The sequence below is a fragment of the Crocuta crocuta genome, unplaced genomic scaffold (genome assembly GCF_008692635.1).
Source record: "Crocuta crocuta isolate KB4526 unplaced genomic scaffold, BGI_CrCroc_1.0 scaffold41, whole genome shotgun sequence".
NCBI classification, from domain to species: domain Eukaryota; kingdom Metazoa; phylum Chordata; class Mammalia; order Carnivora; family Hyaenidae; genus Crocuta; species Crocuta crocuta.
The window spans coordinates 17,762,564-17,783,074 of NW_027529428.1; the positions used below are offsets into that span (position 1 = coordinate 17,762,564).

Below are 20,511 nucleotides of genomic sequence, written 5' to 3' on the forward strand. Positions count from 1 at the left end.
TTCTTTTCATTTCCCCCACTGCCCCGACGCCTAGCTTGAGGTCCTCGTAATAAGGTCTAATGCATGAGACAACACTTACTATCTTCTCATCAGGACCTCTGACTGACGTCCACACTCGGTTTCGGTAGAGCCACCAGGACCAGGTGTGTGTCCGGAGGGGTGTGATGTGGTCACACGACAGCTCGGAGGGGAACGGAAGGGGGGCTCTAGCATCAGGGTGTGTGGGGGCGTCGCTAGGCGGTGATTGCATCCACCCCTTCACCGCGTCTTCCACCAGCAGCACTCGGTGTACGGCCTTCAGCAAAATCTATAGCTTCCACCTTCTTTAGGACCCAGATGCTTTGTAAGACTTGCCCGTTTTCCTGCAGTGAATCACCTTGCAAATATCCCACACTTTCCTCTCGATGTACCACAAGCACAATGTCTTTCGTTTGGACTCAGAATCCTAAATATGCTGCGATTTCAGTTGTTCTGTAATGCACTTCTTAACTCTTTGTTCTGAAATATTCCCCCATGGACAGTAAGGCTGCAAACGTGGTACAGAGGACTCCCGTCCACTTTTTACCCAGGTTGCCCTCAAGTTAACATCTTACATGACCATGGGGCTTTTATCAAAACTAAGGTATTTACAGGGGCGCCTGAGGGGCTCAGTCAGTTAAGAGACTGACTCTTGATTTCAGCTCAGGTCATGATCTCATGGTTCACGGGATCTAGCCCCACGTCGGGCTCTGTGCTGACAGTGTGGAGCCTGCTTGGGATTCTCTCTCTCTCTGTCCCTTCCCAACTCGTGCTTGCTGCCTTCAAAATAAACAAATAGACATTAAAACTAAGATATCTACATGGGTACAGCGGCAATGACATGAACTTTATTTTGGTTTCCCCAGTTTCCCCCCTAACTCCCTGTGTCTGCACCAGCATCCTATTTAGCCACCGTGTCTCCTTCATGTCCTCCAACCTGGGACAGTTCCTCAGTCTTCCCTTGTCTCTGATGACAAGACTGGCTGTCACCCAGCACTCCTGTGGTTCTACTGCTTTGTGCGAGGGTCCCACTAATCGTTGAGAAATGGAAGTCCTTCCTGATTCTACAGATATTTTAAGTTTATTTATTCATTTTGTGTGTGTGCGTGTGTGTGTGTGTGTGTGTGTGTGTGTGTGTGTGTGAGAGAGAGAGAGAGAGAGAGAGAGAGAGAGAGCAGAGGAAGGGCAGAGAGAGAGAGGGAGAGAGAGAATCCCAATCTCTGTGCTAAGAGTGTGGAGCCTGACTTGGGGCTCCAACCCATGAGATCACGAACTGGGCCGAAAATAAGAGTCTGATGCTTAACCGACTGAGCCACCCCGGCGCCCCTCCTTCTGGATTCCGGCTGAGAGTGAGCTCACAGTCCTGGGAACATTACTCTGCCCTTGTGTGTGGTTGTATGATGGTCACAGAACTAAAGTGAAATCCTAGGGGTCGGCATTTAGCTGATCATTTTACCTTGGAGACTCCACACTGGGAATTCTCAATGAATCAGTTCAAACCTCCGAGAAACCGCTTACTGTCCTGCCTGCCAGCTCCGGCGGGTTGGGAGTGAAGTTCTAAAGAAGGTACTAACGATACCAGTTTTGCAGTTCGTAATCTTCCTGTGTCATTTTTAGTCTCTCTTGAAGCCAGGAAATGTCATGCGCGTGGTACTGCCCATGTAGAAGCGCACAAGGGAGCAAACATATCAGAAGTTTCCAGAATGTTGCCCTCCAGCCTGTCCCACATGCCAAGCAGCCTTCAACACCTACCGTTACCTACAGGAGACAGAGCCTGAGCACTGCAGGTGCTCCTGGTATGTACATTAGGCTCTCTGATTAACTACGTCCTGGGCAGCTCACTTCACAGCGGACAGGGTCCCGGGTCACCCCCAGGTCACCCTGGGTGACGGCGTGGGCTGCCGTGCACTCCCTCCCGCGGGCACCGTGCACGGTCTTTCCATGGCCACCTGCCTCTCCCCCGCCTCAGCCCCTTACTGAATGAAGTGTCCCAATTCATACCACGGAACACATATCCAGAGGCCCCGACCTGCACACAGCAAGGGTCCAATGCCTGGATCGCAAAAGAGCCTTCTAGCCCCTCGGGCACGTGTGGGGAGGGGGGTGTCAGGGCTGTAATGAGGACCCGGCCAGAAGAGGTGCTGCGCACCCAGTACTCTTCCTCCCTTACACTGCGGTGCGCTGGGAGACAGGCATGGTCACCACGGGGTGTAACTTTCAGGTGAATGAGGGGCCACAGGCCGAGATGGAAGAGCAGCAGAGTAACCCCCAGGGAGAAGGGCTGGCACACAGACACCCCCTGATCTCCCCATTCAGAGATCCTGGAGCTTGACACGCTGAAGCCAGGGTCACAGCCCTGCAGATGTTGCCTGCCTATGTGGGCTCCGATCCCCTTCCAGGCCCCCTCCCCAAGTGCTTCCTGCATGCTGCCAGCAGCCTGAGCAGGGGTGGGGACGGGGAGAGGCAGGAGGTGGCGGGTGGCAAGTGGGGAGGGACATTTCCCAAAAAGCGCATCCCTAAGGGGAAAGTCACAGGCACCGAGCATGTTGCTCTTTCTGCGTAAAATAAACAAAATCCTACAGAGACTCTGTGTTTCCTTTTGCTGGGCTCACAAATATTCCTGACAGAGTTTTAAAGGAACGTTTCGGAGCTTCTGGGGGGCTCAGTCAGTTGAGTGTCCGACTTCGGCTCAGGTCCTGATCTCACAGTTCGTGGGTTCGAGCTCCACGTCAGGCTCTGTGCTGACAGCTCAGAGCCTGGAGCCTGTTTCAGATTCTGTGTCTCCCTCTCTCTCTCTCAGAAATAAATAAAAACATTAAAAATAATAATAAAAAAAAGAACGTTCACACTTGAGAAGCACTCAGATCTGAGTCAACCTGAGGCTTTTCAGTTCTTATTTGTTCGGAGCTCTGCATCGATAAGACTGGAGGAGGGGTCTGCTGACCTCCCCCCCGGAAGTAGAATCAGAATTGCCCAGCAAGCCCGTCACCACTGAACACGTCATCCGTCCCTCATTTACGACCAAATACAATGTGGCACTGAGCTCCCTCGGGTCCCGCAAACTCTGCATGTTGACAAGCGGTGCCAAGTGTAGCACGTGTCCTAATTCCATGAAAGCATCACTGCAGAGGTCCCCAGAGCTATCCAGAACAGACAGGAGAGCGGTCGATCGTTGAGGCCAGTGGGAACAGCGGGCCCTCACTCTGCTTCGTCCACGCCACCAGGAAGGGCAGGGGTGCAGGCACCGTGCGCCACCCCCACCCCTCCCCAGGAATTTCCACTGCTTTTCTCAAGGCACTTCTCCTTTTTTAAGAATTAAATATGGTGCAGGATCATGTCAGCAGATGCAAGGATGAGATGCTCAGAAATAAAACCAAGATGACTAAATTATCCGCCCGTTTGCGACGGCTCAGTCAGCCAAATGCCTCTGGAAAAGAATTCCATTGAGGCTAAAACTTACATTTTCTTTAAGGATGTCGTACGGCTTAATTCATAACAATCTGTAAGCGCACTGTAAGCCTCAGATGAAAAGAGTCACGTAGAGATTACCTGTTCTGCAAAATAGGGTGCTCTAGTGAATGCGAGAAGGATGAGGCCCAAGCAAGCTCGGAGCCGTGGAAATGTGCTGGCAGGCAGCACCGAGGGCTGGGGGCAAAGGAAGGCACTCGAACATGTCAGAGCAAAGCCTGCTCCACTGAATCTCCTTAGACGAAATGTGGCAACAAAGAGAGCCGAGCAGCAAGAATCGTGAGAATAGTGGGCCCCTGAATCACCACCACCCAGGCCACCCCTAGCCTGGGCAGGTGTCTGCAGAGCCACGGAGCCGCTGGCCACAGGGCCCACCGAGAGGCCCACCAGCCGCTGTCTCGGGCTCTGATCTTCCTGTCTCACAATAGACATGCACAGTTCAGGACTCCCGGGTGCTTTGATTTTAACGTGGCATCTAGGGACCATTAGGGATCCCGGGTCCCTCATGAAAGACTGCTAATGGGACCTTACCACACTGGCGGAAAGGAAGGTCATTTAGCAGGTGCACTTTCGCCAGGGGCCTGGCACGGGGGGAAAAGAAAGGAAACCCGTAGAAGGGGCAATACAGCTGAATGTGGGTGGATGGGAGACCCTGGAGGCGCGTATGAGGGGATCAGACAAAATACGCCTCTGTAGGAATGACGCGTATTCAAAAGTTCAGTGGACGAAGACATCACGGTGTATGTCAAAGGTACATACTGTTGGGGCGCTTGGGCGGCTCAGTCAATTATGCGTCCGACTCTTGATTTCAGCTCAGGTCATGATCTCGCCATTTGTGGGTTCAAGCCCCACACTGGGCTCTGTGCTGACAGTGCAGAGCTTGCTTGGGATTCTCCCCCTCTCTCTCTCTGCCCCTCCCCTGTTCACACTCCTGCTCTCTCTCTCTTTCTCTCAAAATAAATAAACTTTAAAAGAAAAAAGGTACATACTGTTAAATAAATAACTTTCACGAACCTCTCTGTGTATTGTGAGTGATATAAAAAGTGAATTAGTTTGAAAAGAGCCCAGACTAGACTTTCTGGACAACTATTTTAGAATGCGGTAAGCCCTGAGGAAGGCTGCCACACACTAGGTGGGAAGTTGCATACTCTCGGAAAAAGGAAAACTCTCATGGCGAAATTCTGGCCACCGTGAGGCACTTACTATGCAGATTATAAACACTAGAAATAACTCTGAAAAGTTAAGTTGCTCTGTTTTTCACTCTTTTCGTCCAGCAAATCCTGGTGGCCAGTGACCATTATACCGCTGAGCCCTAGAGAAGCCAGGAGGGCAAAGAACAGCTCGGAAAGCAGGAAACCCCTTGTGTGCGCAGTTGGTGTGGGGCCGGAAGAGAGGGTGGGAACTGGGGGGCCTTGGAAAGAGAGGGGGTGGAGGACAAGTGAAAGTAGGGGGCCAGACACCTTGCTCAGGACTGAAGCCCCAGGGGCCAAGAAAAGAGAGAGGAATAAGCAAAAAGCAGAGGACAGGCTTTGGCGTGGCTTCCCCTGGAATTCTGGGAGATGCGCTGGCAGGGGCCATGCCGTCGCTACACCGTTTGCCAAACATCGCCTGCTTCCTCCCTTCTGGGCGGGGGGGGGGAGCTGCAGTCCAGGCCCCTTGCAGAGGGACGAGGCTACGTGACCGGCTCTGGCCAAGAAGCCATGAGTCAAAGTGACAGGTCACTTCTGGGCCTACGTTGCCAGGAGAAAACCATGCGATGTTTTTCCCCTCGGCATGGTGACCCAGAATTCCCCACTGGCCATCAAAAGGGGACACAGAAGTTAAAATGAGAGTCTGACTCGATCCAAACAGAAGGTCAACTTGGCAAGAGCACATTAAACCTGTGATGGAGGGCTCAGGCCGGAAGCCAGGAGAGACTCACCGTCAGATTTCAGGGAGACAGGAAGTGACACGGGATGTATATTCTCAAGGGACAGATGACCCAGGGAGTGTGGCCTTGCCAAGAAAGCACCGTGGGCTTCGGAGAGGATGCCAGCTAACCCGCAGGGTTAAGAGCCAACAACCTACCCTCACAGACAACAGCGCGAGGCCCTCCCACCATCCAGCCCCAGGCAGGCAAGACCCAAACTCAGTCTCGAAGACGGCACGAAAGGCACCCACAAATCCGAGCATCTCCGGGGGACACTCACCCACCCATTAGAGGCTACTGAATCTGGAAGAGAGGGAGGACGGCCTTCCCCCAGGGTAATTCCACAGTTTGGGCTGCGTGGCAGAGAAACTGACCAACTCCACCTCCCTGAGGGTCGCTGGGCAACACTGGAAAATGTTGGGTTTGTTCTGGTTTGTCTCGTCAAGTACCATCGATTCCATGGTAGGAACCTGGAGACTCTGGAGCTCGCGGAGGGCAGAGGGAGGATCAGAGCAGCTCTGCGTGCGGTCCGTGGGACAAGTCTACACTAGGGTCTGCGCACACCCTGCTGCGTGGGCTTCTCTTCCCACGGGCCGCCGTCTTGCATTTTAGACAAGCTGTGATTTAATAAAGCTGCACGGCCACCGAGACAGTGCTCTGTGCCTTAGTACCTGGGCATAATTTACATCGATGCTGTTATGTTTGGCCTGCCCACTGCACTCAGTATCCACAGCGCATCTGCAACGTTATTTTGGAAAGGAGAGGAGAAGAGAGGAGGGGAGGGGAGGGGAGGAGAGGAGGAAGGGAGGGGAAAGAAAGATAAAAGGATGGGAAGGGAAGGGAAGGGAATTATGGTTTAAAAAGAGAATGTGTATGGGGCACCTGGGTGGCTCAGTTACTTAAGTGTCTGACCGGCACTCAGGTCATGATCTCATGGTTCATGAGTTCGAGCCCACATTGGGCTCTGTGCTGACAGCTCAGAACCTGGAGCCTACTTTGAATTTTGTGTCTCCCTTTCTCTCTGCCCCTCCCCTGTTCATTCTCTGTCTCTCCCTCTTGCTCTGCCCCTCCCCTGCTCACACTCTGTCTTTCTCTTAAATAAATAAATAAATAAGAATTAAAAAAATTAAAAAGAGGATGTGTATTAGCCCTAATAGGTCTAAAAACCTTTAAGGAGAACAGAGAAACAGAAATCAGAATCTGATGTCCAGAGGCAAAACTTTCCCAGTTCTTTCGTGTCCCCTTATAAAAATCTGGTGTGCGAGGTGCCTGGGAGGCTCAGTAGGTTAAGCGACCGACTTTGGCTCAGGTCATGATCTCACGGTTCATAGATTTGAGCCACGTCGGGCTCTGTGCTGACAGCGAGCTCAGAGCCTGGAGCCTGTTTCAGATTCTGTATCTCCCTCTCTCTGACCCTCCCCTGCTCACGCTGTCTCTCTCTCTCTCAGAAATAAATAAAACATTAAAAATTTTCTTAAAAATCTGGTGTGCAAGACCCTTCATTGCAATTTGAATTGCTCAGTCTATCATCTGGGGATGCTGGCCAGGTCCCCTCAGTCTCCTGGCCTGAAAATAAAATAGGAATATACAGGAACTGCAATTTAATGAAAAAAATAGGACAGAAAAGTTGACTATATGAGATTTGCATCAAACCTTTCTGATGTAATATTCTGATGCATGTCAGGACTTGGCACATTTTTACTTTATTTACTCTTTCAATTTTTAAAAAACATTTCTTTGTTAAAAATCAAGGGCTTCTGCATCATGTCCTGTTTAGAATACTGCAGAGTTCAAGTAATCTGAGGCCCCATGTTATAAGAAAGCGTATCTAAGCATTTTTCCTAATGTAATCATTTCTCTTTATCTCGCTAAAGCCTCCAGTACAAACTTGTACTTGTCACTGAACTCCACTGCTGAGAAATAAATAGTATAGCACTGAGAATAGGCTCTGAAATGCTCAGCCCTGAACTGTATTGGCATCTTTAGACAAAATCTTTCCTGGCTCCGCCCTCAGGTAACACAGGCTGTGTTTTATGTGCTCAGTGTTTCAATATGGGAAGGATGGAAAATACAAAAAGAAAAGAAAACACCTGATCAGTTCAGTTTGTCCCTATTTACCTTCTGTGTGCAATAAGCAATGTAGTATTCTGAAATGCCATTTTTGATCAAGTTTTTAAAAAAATGTTTAATGAGGGGCGCCTGGGTGGCTTAGTCGGTTAAGCGTCCGACTTTCGCTTAGGTCATGATCTCGCGGTTCGTGGGTTCGAGCCCCGCGTCGGGCTCTGTGCTGACTGCCAGCTCAGAGCCTGGAGCCTGTTTCAGTCTGTGACTCCCTCTCTCTCTGACCCTCCCCTGCTCACACTGTCTCTCTCTCTCTCTCCTAGAAATAAATAAAACATTAAAAAAAAAAATGTTTAATGTTTATTTTTGAAAGTGAGAGAGACAGAGTGCAAACTGGGGAGGGGCACAGAGAGAGAGGGTGACACAGAATCTGAAGCAGCTCTAGGCTCTGAGCTGTCAGCACAGAGCCCCACGTGGGGCTCGAACTCACAAACAGCAAGATCATGACCTGAGCCGAAGTTGGATGCTTAACTGACTGAGCTACCCAGGTTCCCCCAAGTTTATTTATTTTTTAATGGTTATTTATTTTGAGAGAGAGAGAGAGAAAGACAGAAAAAGTGAGGGAGGAACAGAGAGATGGGGAGGGAGAGAGAGAGATTCCCTGGCAGCTCCTGTGCCGTCAGCATGAAGCCTGACACGGGGCTTGATCTCACAAAGTGTGAGATCATGACCTGAGCTGAAATCAAGAGAAGGGCGCTTAACTGACTGAGCCACCCAGGTGCCCCAATAAAGGTAAGTTTCAAGCAATCTCACTGCATTGTCACCAATGTGGTAACTCGCTGCATGAAAGCCCATGATTTTCAGCATCTGGGTGAAGAACAGAGCAGTCTGTCTGTCTCAAAGTGATTGGTCATGCAAGCATCTGGGGCGAGCAAACAGGGAGGGCAATATGGGTGTATGTTTCTTCCTAGTCAATTTCTAATAGCTTCTGGCAAGACCACACATCTCACCATCATGCCTGCGCTTACAGATCGCATGACTGACAAGAACATGGCGTCCAGAGCTGGAAAACAACCTCTTTGGTACTACTGAGCCAGCCTGATGAAGGGTCAACCAGAGCAACAATAACTGGAAAAACACAGAAGGCTATTTTACAAGCAAAATGCAGGATACGAGTCCAACACAGCTTACTAGAACATAGTTGGGTGGGGGGGTTGTTTTTGTTAATTAACCTTTGTCTGGATAAACCTGGAGTACAGAGACAGATATGAAGTCAAGCATGTTCGTATTGACACTGCAAGCTTGATTTTGCATAAAAATATTAGATAACTTGTAATTTTAGGAAATATTCAATTTAGTATTGATGGAAACAAAATCCGCCAATATGAATGATCAAACCCAATTTTCAAGGACTTGACATTTTTATCTAATGGCATCAATTTTCTGAAGCAGGTACATGAATAAATGTAGGTGTCTAATATTTACTTCTTAAAATCTACAAGTTTTGAAAAATTACACATTCAGCCATTTAGGGATGCTAACTTTTCAGCAATTGATGTCCCTTTGGATAAAATGGTAGTGTGCATTGCATCAGTGTGGGCATTTTGTGCAACGGATTATTGGGAACCCAACTCCAGAATGTCAAAATGGGAACTTTAGAGTAACCCGAATAGAGACTTCAAAAATAAATTCCAGGAGCGGGGCGCCTAGGTGGCTTAGTCGGTTAAGCGTCCGACTTTCGCTTAGGTCATTATCTCGCGGTTCGTGGATTCAAGCCCTGCGTCGGGCTCTGTGCTGACAGCCATCTCAGAGCTTGGAGCCTGTTTTGGAGTCTGTGACTCCCTCTCTCTCTGACCCTCCCCTGCTCAGGCTGTCTCTCTCTCTCTCGCCTAGAAATAAATAAAACATTTAAAAAATAAAAATAAAAATAAATAAATTCCAGGAGCACTTAGTCTTGTGTTGAGAGATGATACTAACTCAGTATTATCTCAAGAGTGACAGGCACTTCCATTAGGGAACTCACAAAAACTGCTGAAAAACATGTGGTTACATAGGAGTCAGGACTCAGGGCTTTCTGAACCCCTTGAACCTTCCTATATATATATTACAATCTAAAATTACATACTAACTGTTCTCACCACCTTATGCAGTGATCAGCTATATATAAAATTCCTGGCAGAAGCCATGATGTTTCAGATATTTCTAATTTTTCATAATAACTCGTAAAAGCTCAATGACTTCTATGCAAAGTAAGAAACTAGGAAGGTAAGAAAGACCACCTTTTTACAACCTCCAAGTACCGTAACATAGACCAAGGAGACTTTAATCATATAATCAGGTGGTCTAACAAGATCTGCAGCAGCAGAGCATGTACCAAATTTTCAAAAAAGCAAAAACTACTATATATGAAGAATCATCATCATTATAATCATCCACATTTCATACAATTCACATTTTGCATCATAATACCCAAAACTGAAGTGAACTAAGATGTTCTCCGGCATTTACAGAGGGGAAGGAAATGCCAGTAAAGAATCAGGGATGCTGGCTTTTAACAGAAAATATACGTAGATAATCCTTCAGAAGGAATATCGATAAACTGTGCGTCTAAATCTCGTTTTAGGAATGTGTATGAAATCAGATGGTGACATGAAGCAATATTTAGTGAAATGTGCATTGTATACGATCAGAGTAGCAACGACCTTGTCAGTTGATTGCCACTCTCTTAAAAAAATTAATTTAAATTTGCGAAGAGTGGCCTGAATATAATAAATAAGCTTTATGCTTACCATTTTATAAAGGCTGCTTATCATATGCTAAGTTATTAATTTTTTAATTAAATGTAGTAGAAATAAATTCATCTTAAACATCAGGAATTTCCCTTCTAATGTTTATAAACTTGGCAGGGCCACCATACTGACAGCACAGAAGCCTGAATCATAAAGATATTCTGTCCGCGCAAATCAGAAATACAATATACAGACCCGTTGGGATCCTTTAAACTAATTAAATATGTGCTTATTTGGTTTTTACAGTCTTTGGGCAACCACTGGAAAGTTTAGATGTTAAGCTGGCTATTAGAGTAACCATCAGACCAAAACTAGTAAATTTGATCATTTATTTTTTAATGCTTATTTATTTATTTTGAGGGAGAGAGAGAGAGAGGACACATGCAAGCACATGCAGGGGAGGGGCAGAGAGACAGAGAGAGAGAAAGAGAGAGAATCTCAAGCAGGCACCTATGCCGTCAGCACAGGGCTCAACTTGGGGCTCAAACTCGTCAACAGTGAGATCATGACCTGAGCCAAAATCAAGAGTTGGACACTTAACCAACTGAGCCACCCAAGCTTCTCTGATCATTTAATTATTAACTAAAATCTGGCTTCAAATGAGAAGATAATTTTACTGGAGTACTAAAGGTTATCAAAAATGATGCTTTGTAAATATCTGGAGGAGTAAATATCTCACCAGAAATGCTTCTTCATGGTAAACAGCCGTGAAGGTGGTCCTCAGGTCATCAGCGGGCACATTCTCCCATCCTAAACTCACCAAAATTCTTCATTCGGTCCATACTCTGCCCTTCCAGTCTATTTGGTCACTTACTAGGTTCCCACACTTGATTTTTAAGGACACAACAAAATTCAAGCTATACTTAAACTACGCTCTTAGAAATACCAAAGGAAGGGAGAAAAAACCTCGGTCCCTTAGTAATTTCTTCAGAATTTACATTTACAAGGGTTAATTTAAAATTTTCACTTTCTGAATTCATCTCTCACCAAAAAATTAATCTTTCCCTTTATTTTTAGGTCATCTCTATACCCAACGTGGGGTTCAAACTCATGACCCCAAGATCAAGAGTCACACACTCTTCTGACTGAGCTAGCCAGATGCCCCTAATCTATTCCTTTAAACAGTAGTAAAATGTGTGACTTTTAAATATGCGTATTAAGTTATTTAATCCACTGAACTATTATTCGTGCACAAGATAAAGTAATTTAGTCAGTGACACTCAAGGAGCAAGAATGAATGAATGCATCTCCAAAAAGTAAGCCATAAGCTCCCTTCCCACTGATAAGAAGGGAATCTCTTTTCAGCAGGAGCTGTCGCCCGGACACCAGCCAGGTTTGGATGGAGCCTTTTCCCCATCACGATCCCACGGCAGCGTCACATCTCATGGATGCCAGACCGTGCTTGTTAAGTGTTCTCCTGGGCCTGTGACATTGGCTCATTCATTTGTCGTTTTAGTTACTCATGATAAGCGTACTTGACTAGTCACCCATCCACAGAGTGCTAAAACTGAAAAGGGATGACAAAATAGAAAATACTATAGAGCCTCCAATAATTCCCTTCTGATTTGAATCTCCTTTATGGTCATTTGCTGGCAATCAACAGGGAAGGGAGATTTCAAAACAAACAAAAAAGATTAATACTAAAGAAGAAGGAAGCTAGCAAAATGAAAACATGTTGAACCTGCTTCCTCATTTTCACTGAACTGCAATATAAATACCTTTTTTTTCCTTACAAATAGTTTATTGTCAAGTTGGTTTCCATATAACACCCAGTGCTTATCCCCACAAGTGCCCCNATAAATACTTTTTTGAACCGTAAGAATGAATATTAGCTAAGAACGATAATTATTCTCTCTGAGAAAGAAAGAATCATGATGGATTAGCAACAAGACGGCATCAGACTCACCATCTCTGCGATTAAGACTTGCAAACCCGGGGCCGTGGCTGCTGGACAGCTCCGATGAGCTGCTGAAGGACGCTCGGGGCAGGGTGGATGCCAGCGGGGCGTCACAGCTATCTGTGCGGAAAATACCAAGTTCAAGTTAACCCACTGCTCAAGGCTGTTCTGTCTTCTTCTCCCCCTCCCTTTCTTCTTCCCTCCCACCCTTCCTCCTTTCCTTCCTTCTTTCTTTTTTAGTTAACAGGCTAAGAAAATGCTAGAACCTGTAGCAAACATCAGTCTTAATCAGAAGTGTGTTAGCAAATGTATCACCACAGCCTCTTAAAGCAAATAAGAGCCCTGATTGGGAGCATTTGACATTTTCCATGGTGTAAATATTCCCAACATGGCCACTTCAGAGCTGTCAGCGTGACGTCATCAACCATGGAACTGGAAAGAGATGCACACATGTCACATCATTTCACAGTATTTCCACGATGCAGATGCAAGATACAGAAATAACATCAAGAGCATAGATAATGAATAGGAAGATGCCATGAAATTAAGTAATTAAGTGCTGTGTTTGGAAAATTTACCTCTGTTTTTAACATGATTTACTTAATTGTAACTTAGTATAATTTAATCTTTAATGATGGCTGTATCTTAACAGCTGGCTTACAAAATTCATGAAAAGTGAATGATTGGCTCTTGCTAGCTGCTAAAAGTTGGTTCCAGCCCACTGCCCCTCAATGGGGAACTATCAGAAGAATTTCCTTTAAAATCAAAAAGAAGATTTTAATAGGCATCACTGCTTCTGTTGAATGCTGCTCTCAAAGTCCTATCAGCACATCAGAGAACATTTAAAAATTAAAAGCCCAGAATTGGGGGGGGAGGGGGGAGGAACTGTCATTGCTTCCAGATGACATGATTGCACAGGTAGAAAATCCAAAAGTAACTGACTGGCTTAATAGCTCAATATCCCAAAACTGATTTCATTTTAAATTCCATCTAGGGTTAGAAAATAAATTAACCAGAATATCAAATAATAACAAAACACATAAAGTATCTAAGAACGAATCTTCCCAAACTGCAAAACGTTTATGGGGATTATGATAACTGTATTGAAAGACATTACATAAAATACAGTGTTCAGTCATTGCCAACAGGAAGACACAATTGTTAAAGGATCAGTTGTCCCCAGACTGAGGTAAAGATTCAGTAGAAGTCCAATCAAAAGCCTCAGAGGGTTTTTCAGAGACACTGAATCAAGGAATCACAGCCCAGTTCATAACATGGGATACAAATATGTTTTAAGAAGCCTGTGAAAGACACATAGGAGAAAAAAATCCCTACATCTTCGTTTTCATTAACCTCTAGCTCAAATTTAGCACTTTCCTTAATCACGAATATAGACAAACCACAACATTTTCAGTAGTGCCCACGCATGTGTTACCATCCTAGGTTACAGTATTTTTACGGCAGCCATTGTCATGGATATCTAGAAATGTTGTTTACGATTCTCATTACTTCAAGATAACAGTATTCAACGCACCACCAGATTTTGTTATTTAATGAGCTAATAACTAAGGAGACTTATTGTATTATAGTTTCTAATTTATTGCTATCAGTATTTCACTATAATTGGCTTTCTTTGCAATCATATATACACACATACATGGGTGTGTGTATTAGAAGCACAAAGCTGTTGAGTTATTACCAGAGCATCATTAATATTTCAGAAAATTCCAGAGGAGGGGGCCGTGTCTACAGTTTACAGTCAACAGTGCTAATTTGAGTGTTAGCCTAGAACTTTCTCAGGGGAGCCAGCATGTTGAGCAGACCAGGCCTGTGTTATTCTCCCTGTGTGTAAAGAGGTCCCAGGGGCCTCGCCACTACCTTGAAGGTTGAGTACAAGAGAGGATTATTTCCATTAACTGTCTGTCTTGGGAAGCCTGCTCCCTTCTCATCCTTGGCCCCCACACAGATTCCTCTGGGAGTCTTTCCTGATGCTACCCCGTTAACCCCCTCCACTCACACCATTGTCATCTCGCTACTAATGATCTCCCCTTACGTTGGAAACCTAATGAGAACTACCATAGATTTTGGAGCCAGACTTGGGTGGGGTTGGAATTCACCAGGCTGCCTACCCTTGGGGTGTCCCTCACCCTTCCCTAAGCCTCAGTTTTCTCATCAGTTCAATGGGAATCACATAACTTTACAACAGGGAGTCACACAACTGTACAATGAAGAGACACACAACCATACAATGGGGAATCACACAACTATGCAATGAAGAGACCCACACCTATTCAATGGGGAATCACACATAGCACAGTAAGGAATCCCACAACTATACAATAGACACACAACTATACAATGGGGGATCCCACAACTGTACAATGAGGATATCACATAATTAATTATACAACAGGGAGAGAACTCCCACAACTGTGCAATGGAAGCTATCTGCCTCATACTGGAAGTCACCCGGCAGTACAGCAAAGAGTCATTTAAGTGTCGATGGGGAGTCACACACCAAGAGGACAGCTATGAGGATGAAAAGTATTTGTTTTTGCCATTCGGACTATGGTAAAACAAGTCAACATTTAGTAAGGTCCTTCTAAATGTTCTAGAAGGACATTTTCCCATATATGTGGAAGCCAGTGTTCAAAGTTCCAAACCATATTGTCAATTTCTATTCTTTCCTCAAAGAAGGCATAAGAAGCTTAGTCTTAAAAAAAAAATAATAATAAAAGGAGTAATAGCTTTTGCGATGTAATCCTTCCTTTGGAAGAACTATTTATACAATTATCTTAAAATGACAACTGTCTTTATTGGTGGTCTAACTTAGAGGTTTCTAAAACAGTGTTCTAATTTACCCCAACACAGTAAAGCTTGACAATATGTGTTATCCAAAACAAGGCGGTCACATCCCACAAGGCGCCTGGAGAGGAGCGGCCATGGATGTGGACAGTGCATTCCAAGCATCAGCGTGTTTCTAACTGAATTACATCCATGTAAGGCAAAGGCCCAGGAGTCCAGATCTCCAGGAACTACTGTTTTCGATCCAAAATGTCTCTATTTTCTACTAAGATTCCTGGAGCAAAAAAGTTTCAAGACCCAATTTCATTTTCTTTTTCTGGCATCATTAAAATCATTTGAATACCACTAAATAAGTATCATTCTTATGAATAATCTGATAAATACTACTTCTGTTCAGAAAAATAGAGGATCCCTGAAATGTTTCAAAGCTACAAGAATTATTCACAAATTACGGTTTTTAACAAGTGAAATGACAAAATAAGTTTAAAGAACCACTATCCATCACTTAGGGGGAAAGCAACTTGAGTACAAATAATAAGCTTATGAGAATTAACATATGAAAATAGAGAATATTACAGTTAAAGAAGCTAAAGCAATTTTATTCCCCTTATAATAACCACTCATACTAATAAGAGGGATTCTATGGAATAATCTTAATTTTGAAAGGCACTCATCCATCATCGATTCAGAGGTGCTCAAAGTTGGGTTTTCAGAGAAGCTTAAGGATCCTAACAGAAAAGCGATGATCTACTGTCACGAGTTTTAGAGAAAAAAAACAAACACACCACAATTGTTCATGATTTATGTATGACTCAGGTCGGAGGGACTTCCTTGTGTGCCTTCTGCTCAGATAAATTCATATTTATGAAATGCTCAAACCTGGTCTCAGTAGTTGTCCCTACTACAATGCCATTTTAATCAAAAGCCTATTGTCTGTCTTACCAGAAGAACAGCCTCAGACTGAAATTATACAACAACATTTTAGCTTCCGTTTTTCAAAATCATATGTTTTTTTTTTTTTCCAGGTGACATCTTAGAAATCTGGAAATTCCCACAACCGGGGAACATATCCAGTCTGGATGAGCTGATCTGAGTGTCTTCAAGGCTCCTGACCTCCTAAACAACTTAAATCTACCCTCCCCGCAAACAGAAAACAACTCCAGACAGACTCCCTGGGTTAACCACAGCCCATCGGTAATATGCGTGCTCTGCTCTTTGGCACTTCAAATTCAGTCTATACTTAATTGTGTATAAATAGTATCTTTTCGATGTATTACCTTTTGATGTTTATTTATTTTTGAGAGAGAGAGAGAGAGAGGGACAGAGTGTGAGCAGGGGAGGGGCAGAGAGAGAGGGAGACACAGAATCCGAGGCAGGCTCCAGCTGTCAGCACACAGCCTGACGCCGGGCTTGAAGTCACAAAATGTGAGATCATGACCTGAGCCACAGTCAGATGCTTAACCGAATGAGCCACCCAGGCGCCCCAGATGCATTACCTTTTGGACAAGATTAACAATTCCTCAACACAGAAAATTCATGTTTGCTGGCTGCTTGGTTTTCAGACTTTAACATATCATAATGGACTCTAGTCCCTGGAATGGAAAAGAAGAGTGAGGGAGGTCCCCTAAAACTGGACTTCTGGCCCTACTTGCTCTTCCCAAGTGGGCAGCTTGAATCAAGGCCCAGAGGCGCACAACGGCACCCCCTGGCCACTGGACCAGCAGAACATCTGAACTCAGAAGAGCCCGATGATACCTGGGAATCTTTCTCTATCAAGAGGACTGCGGTCTGGAGCTGGTCTGTCACTCCAGTAGCCACCATTCCTGGTGGCTCATCAAGGCCTCTGAGAACTTCGTGAACATTTAGGGCCACCTCCCTACCCTCCCCGAGCTTTGTGCTTGCAGATTCCCAATCCATGTCTTCACTGCTTTGGACCACAGTTCTGAACTTGACCCAATGTTCTGGGGCCCGGGCTAGTTTCCAACCTTCCGATACACACACAGTGGACAGGAGGGAACGACCTCCCAGAATCTACAGGACATTCCAAGCTTGTAAGCGTGGCATACAGGATGCTCTAGTGACCCCTGCATGATTCTCCAGCCCCATTTTACCCACCCCTACCCTCACTCACCCCTGAAAATGTGTGCTGCTGTGTGCTCAGACCTGCAATTACCACATGGGTCTATACTTGGCAATACCAGTGAGGTATTCCATGAGCTTGAACAACTGCACCAGTCTGTGCTGGTTGCTTGCATGACCCTCAAGGCCCAGCCTGTTAGAAATTCAGGTGGAGGGAAGCAGAGATGATTTCAGATTTCTTGTCTGCTCCAATAAGTTACGCATTCCAATAATAGAATATAGTTCTATTTCTGTGAGAACAAAGTCAGAAAGGGCACATTACTCCAAGTTCCTGGCTACTTTATTACTTTCACACCTGCAGAGGATGCACACCTGTCCATTAGCAGAGTCCAGAGTGAATCACTTTGGTTTTTACTTCTAGGCTTCCTCTCTTATTGTAATATATGTCATGAATTATCTCCAAGATTTGGTTTATGTTCACGCTATTGAATCAGAGCTGTTGAATGAATACATCTAGATCCAGATGTTGCCTATGAAATTATTCCTCAGCACTGAAGGATTCACTGTTTATTGTAAATCAAATAGTAACACTACAAAAACAATTTGCCATTAATTTTAGTGGTGCGATATAGCAAATTAATACTCATTAATTGCACCTATTATTAGGTATGAATTTGAAATAATCATTGTTCTTACAATTAAATTATACCTCATGTTCCCTTCAGTTGAGTGAATTCATACTGGTAGTGCTTCCTCTTTTAGGATCAAAGCATTTGTAAAATGCCTTACATATTTTAGAGAAAATTTTAAATTACAACATAGTATATTCCAAATGCTGAAATCCAAATGGTAGACAAGATGTAGCTGGGCAAATGTTTGTTAATACAAGGGGCTTCCTGCCTACTGCTCTGACTTTAAACTTCCAGAAAATCTGTAACTCAAATACACAAAATCACTTTTGAAAAAGCCTTCTTGTTGGAGCACAAATCAATAAAATCAAAAATAGGAAATCAAGGGAGAAAAATCAACAAAACCAAAAGCTGGCTCTTTGAAAAGATCAGTAAAAAATTCTAGCCAGGCTGGCTTAAAAAACAGAAAGAGGGAAGACAAAAATTAGCAATATCAGAAATGAAAGGAAGAACATCACTATGGATCCCATGGACATTAAATGGATACTAAAGAAATAATATAGACAACTCTTTGCCCACAAATTGGATAATCTAGATGATATAGACTCCTTACAAGCTATAATCCACCAAATTCATATTAGAAGACAACCTCTATAAGCCTATATCTATTAAAGTATTTGAATCTATAATTAAGAACCTTCCGAAACAGAAACTCCCAGGTCCCAATGGCTTCAGTGGTAAATTCTATCAAATATTTAAGGAAGAAACTCTACCAATTCTCTACAAATTCTTTCAGAAGAAAGAAGCAGAGGGAATACTTTCTCATTCATTTTATGACAACTGAATTACCATAATACCAAAAATCAATGATATTATAAGAAAATAAATCTATAGACCAATATCTTTCATAAACATAGATGCAAAATCCTCAACAAAATATTAGCAAGTTGAACCCAATAATGTATAAAGAAAGTTATATACCATAAACAAGTGGAATTTATCTCAGGTAAACAAGGCTGATTTAGCATTCAAAAAGCAATTAATGTAATCCACCACATTAACAAACTAAAGAAGAAAAATCACAGTCACATAAATAGGTGCACAAAAAAATATTTGACAAAATCCAACACCTATTCAGAGTAAACACTCTTAAACGAGGAAAAGAGGGGGAACTTCCTCAACTTGAAAAAGAAGATCCACAAAAAGCCTACTGTGAAATCATACCTGAAGGTGAGAAATGTAAAAATTTCCCACGAAGATCAGGAACAAGGCAAGGATGTCCCATTCTTTTTCCAAATCCTACTGGAAGTTGCAATTAATGCAATTAAACAAGAAGAGGAAATAAAAGGCATACAGATAGGGAAGGAAGAAATCTGTTGTTCTCAAATGACACGATCATCTAGGTAGAAAATCCAAAAGAACTGACCAAAAAAAAAAAAAAAAAATCCCTGAAACGAATAAGCCAAGAGGATATAAGGTTAATACACAAACGTTGGTTTCCTATATACCAGTAATGAACAAGTGGAATTTAAAATTAAAAACACAACACCATTTATATTAGCACCTGTCCCAAATCATGAAATACTTGGGCATAAATCTAGCAAAATACGTACAAAATCTACATGAGAAGAACTACAAAACACTGATGCATAAAATAAAGGGGAAAAAAACTAAATAAATGGAGACAGATTCCGTATTCAAGGATAGGCAGACTCAATGCTATTAGGATGTCAGTTCTTCCAATCTGCTCTATCGACCAAGACAGTCTCCATCAAAATCTCTGCGAGATTGCGGCTATCAACAAACCGATTTTAAAGTGTATGTGGAGAGAAAAAACAACCCAGAAGAGCCAACACAATGTTAAAGCTGGAGGACTCACACCCCCTGGCTTCCAGACTTACTAAGAAGCTACGGCGATCAAGACTATGTGTTATTGGCAAAAGAACTGACAAAGCAGTCAGTGAAACAGAACAGAGCTCAGAAGCAGACCCCAAAATACAGCCGCCTTATCTTCAAAAGGAGAAAAGGCAACACAATGGAGAAGAGAGTCTTTTCCACAAGCAGGACTGAACAAGTGGACACCCATAAGATCATGAACCTAGACACAGACCTCTCACCTTTCACAAAATTAACTCAACTAGATCACAGATCTAACTGGAAAGTCCGATACGATAAAATTCCCAAAAGATAACAGAGGAGCAAACTCAGATGACCTGTGTTTGGCAATGACATTTTCGATACAACACCAAAGGCACGATCTGTGAAAGAAAGAATTGATAGGCTCGTCTTCACTAAGGTTAAAATGTTCTTCTCTGCAAAAGACACTGTCAAGAAAATGACACGACACGCCACAGACTGGGAGAAAATACTTGCAAAAGATACATCTGACAAAGAACTGTTCTCCAAAGTATAAAAAGAACTCTTAAACTCAACAATTAAAAACAAAGAAAAAACCTCCATCTAAAAAATGAGCCAACGACTTCCAGGCACCTCCACAAAGAAGATATGCAGATGTGAGATAAGCATATAACAAGAGATTCAACACGATATGTCCTCAGGGAAATGGAAATTAACACGATGAGATACCACCACACGCCTATCAGAAAGGCCAACACCCAGGACACTGCCATCGGGAATGCAGGCGAGGAAGCTGAGTGACAGGAACTCTCATCCACTGCTGGTGGGAATGCAAAACGGTGCGGTCTTTCTGGAAGACAATTTGGCAGGTTCTTATGAAACTAAATATACTCCTACCACGCATCCCAACAATCGTACTCCTTGGGTTTTGCCCAAAGGAGTTGAAAACTTATGTCCACACAAAAACATGCACACATTAATTATAGCAGCTTTATTCGT

General features: G+C 43.9%; 1 protein-coding gene across 1 annotated transcript in view; it reads right to left on the bottom strand.

Annotated features, from left to right (window-relative positions):
- LOC144227655 (contactin-associated protein-like 3) overlaps positions 1 to 18,185 on the bottom strand; it is a 159,585-nt gene extending 141,400 nt beyond the window's left edge. Inside the window, exons 1-4 of the mRNA XM_077759328.1 lie at positions 18,174 to 18,185; positions 17,172 to 17,183; positions 16,683 to 16,741; positions 12,152 to 12,258 (exon numbers count right to left, since the gene is read on the bottom strand). Coding sequence (XP_077615454.1) covers positions 12,152 to 12,258; positions 16,683 to 16,741; positions 17,172 to 17,183; positions 18,174 to 18,185 — 190 coding nt within the window. The remainder of the gene's footprint in view (positions 1 to 12,151; positions 12,259 to 16,682; positions 16,742 to 17,171; positions 17,184 to 18,173) is intronic.
- Between the last annotated feature and the right edge of the window lie 2,326 nt (positions 18,186 to 20,511).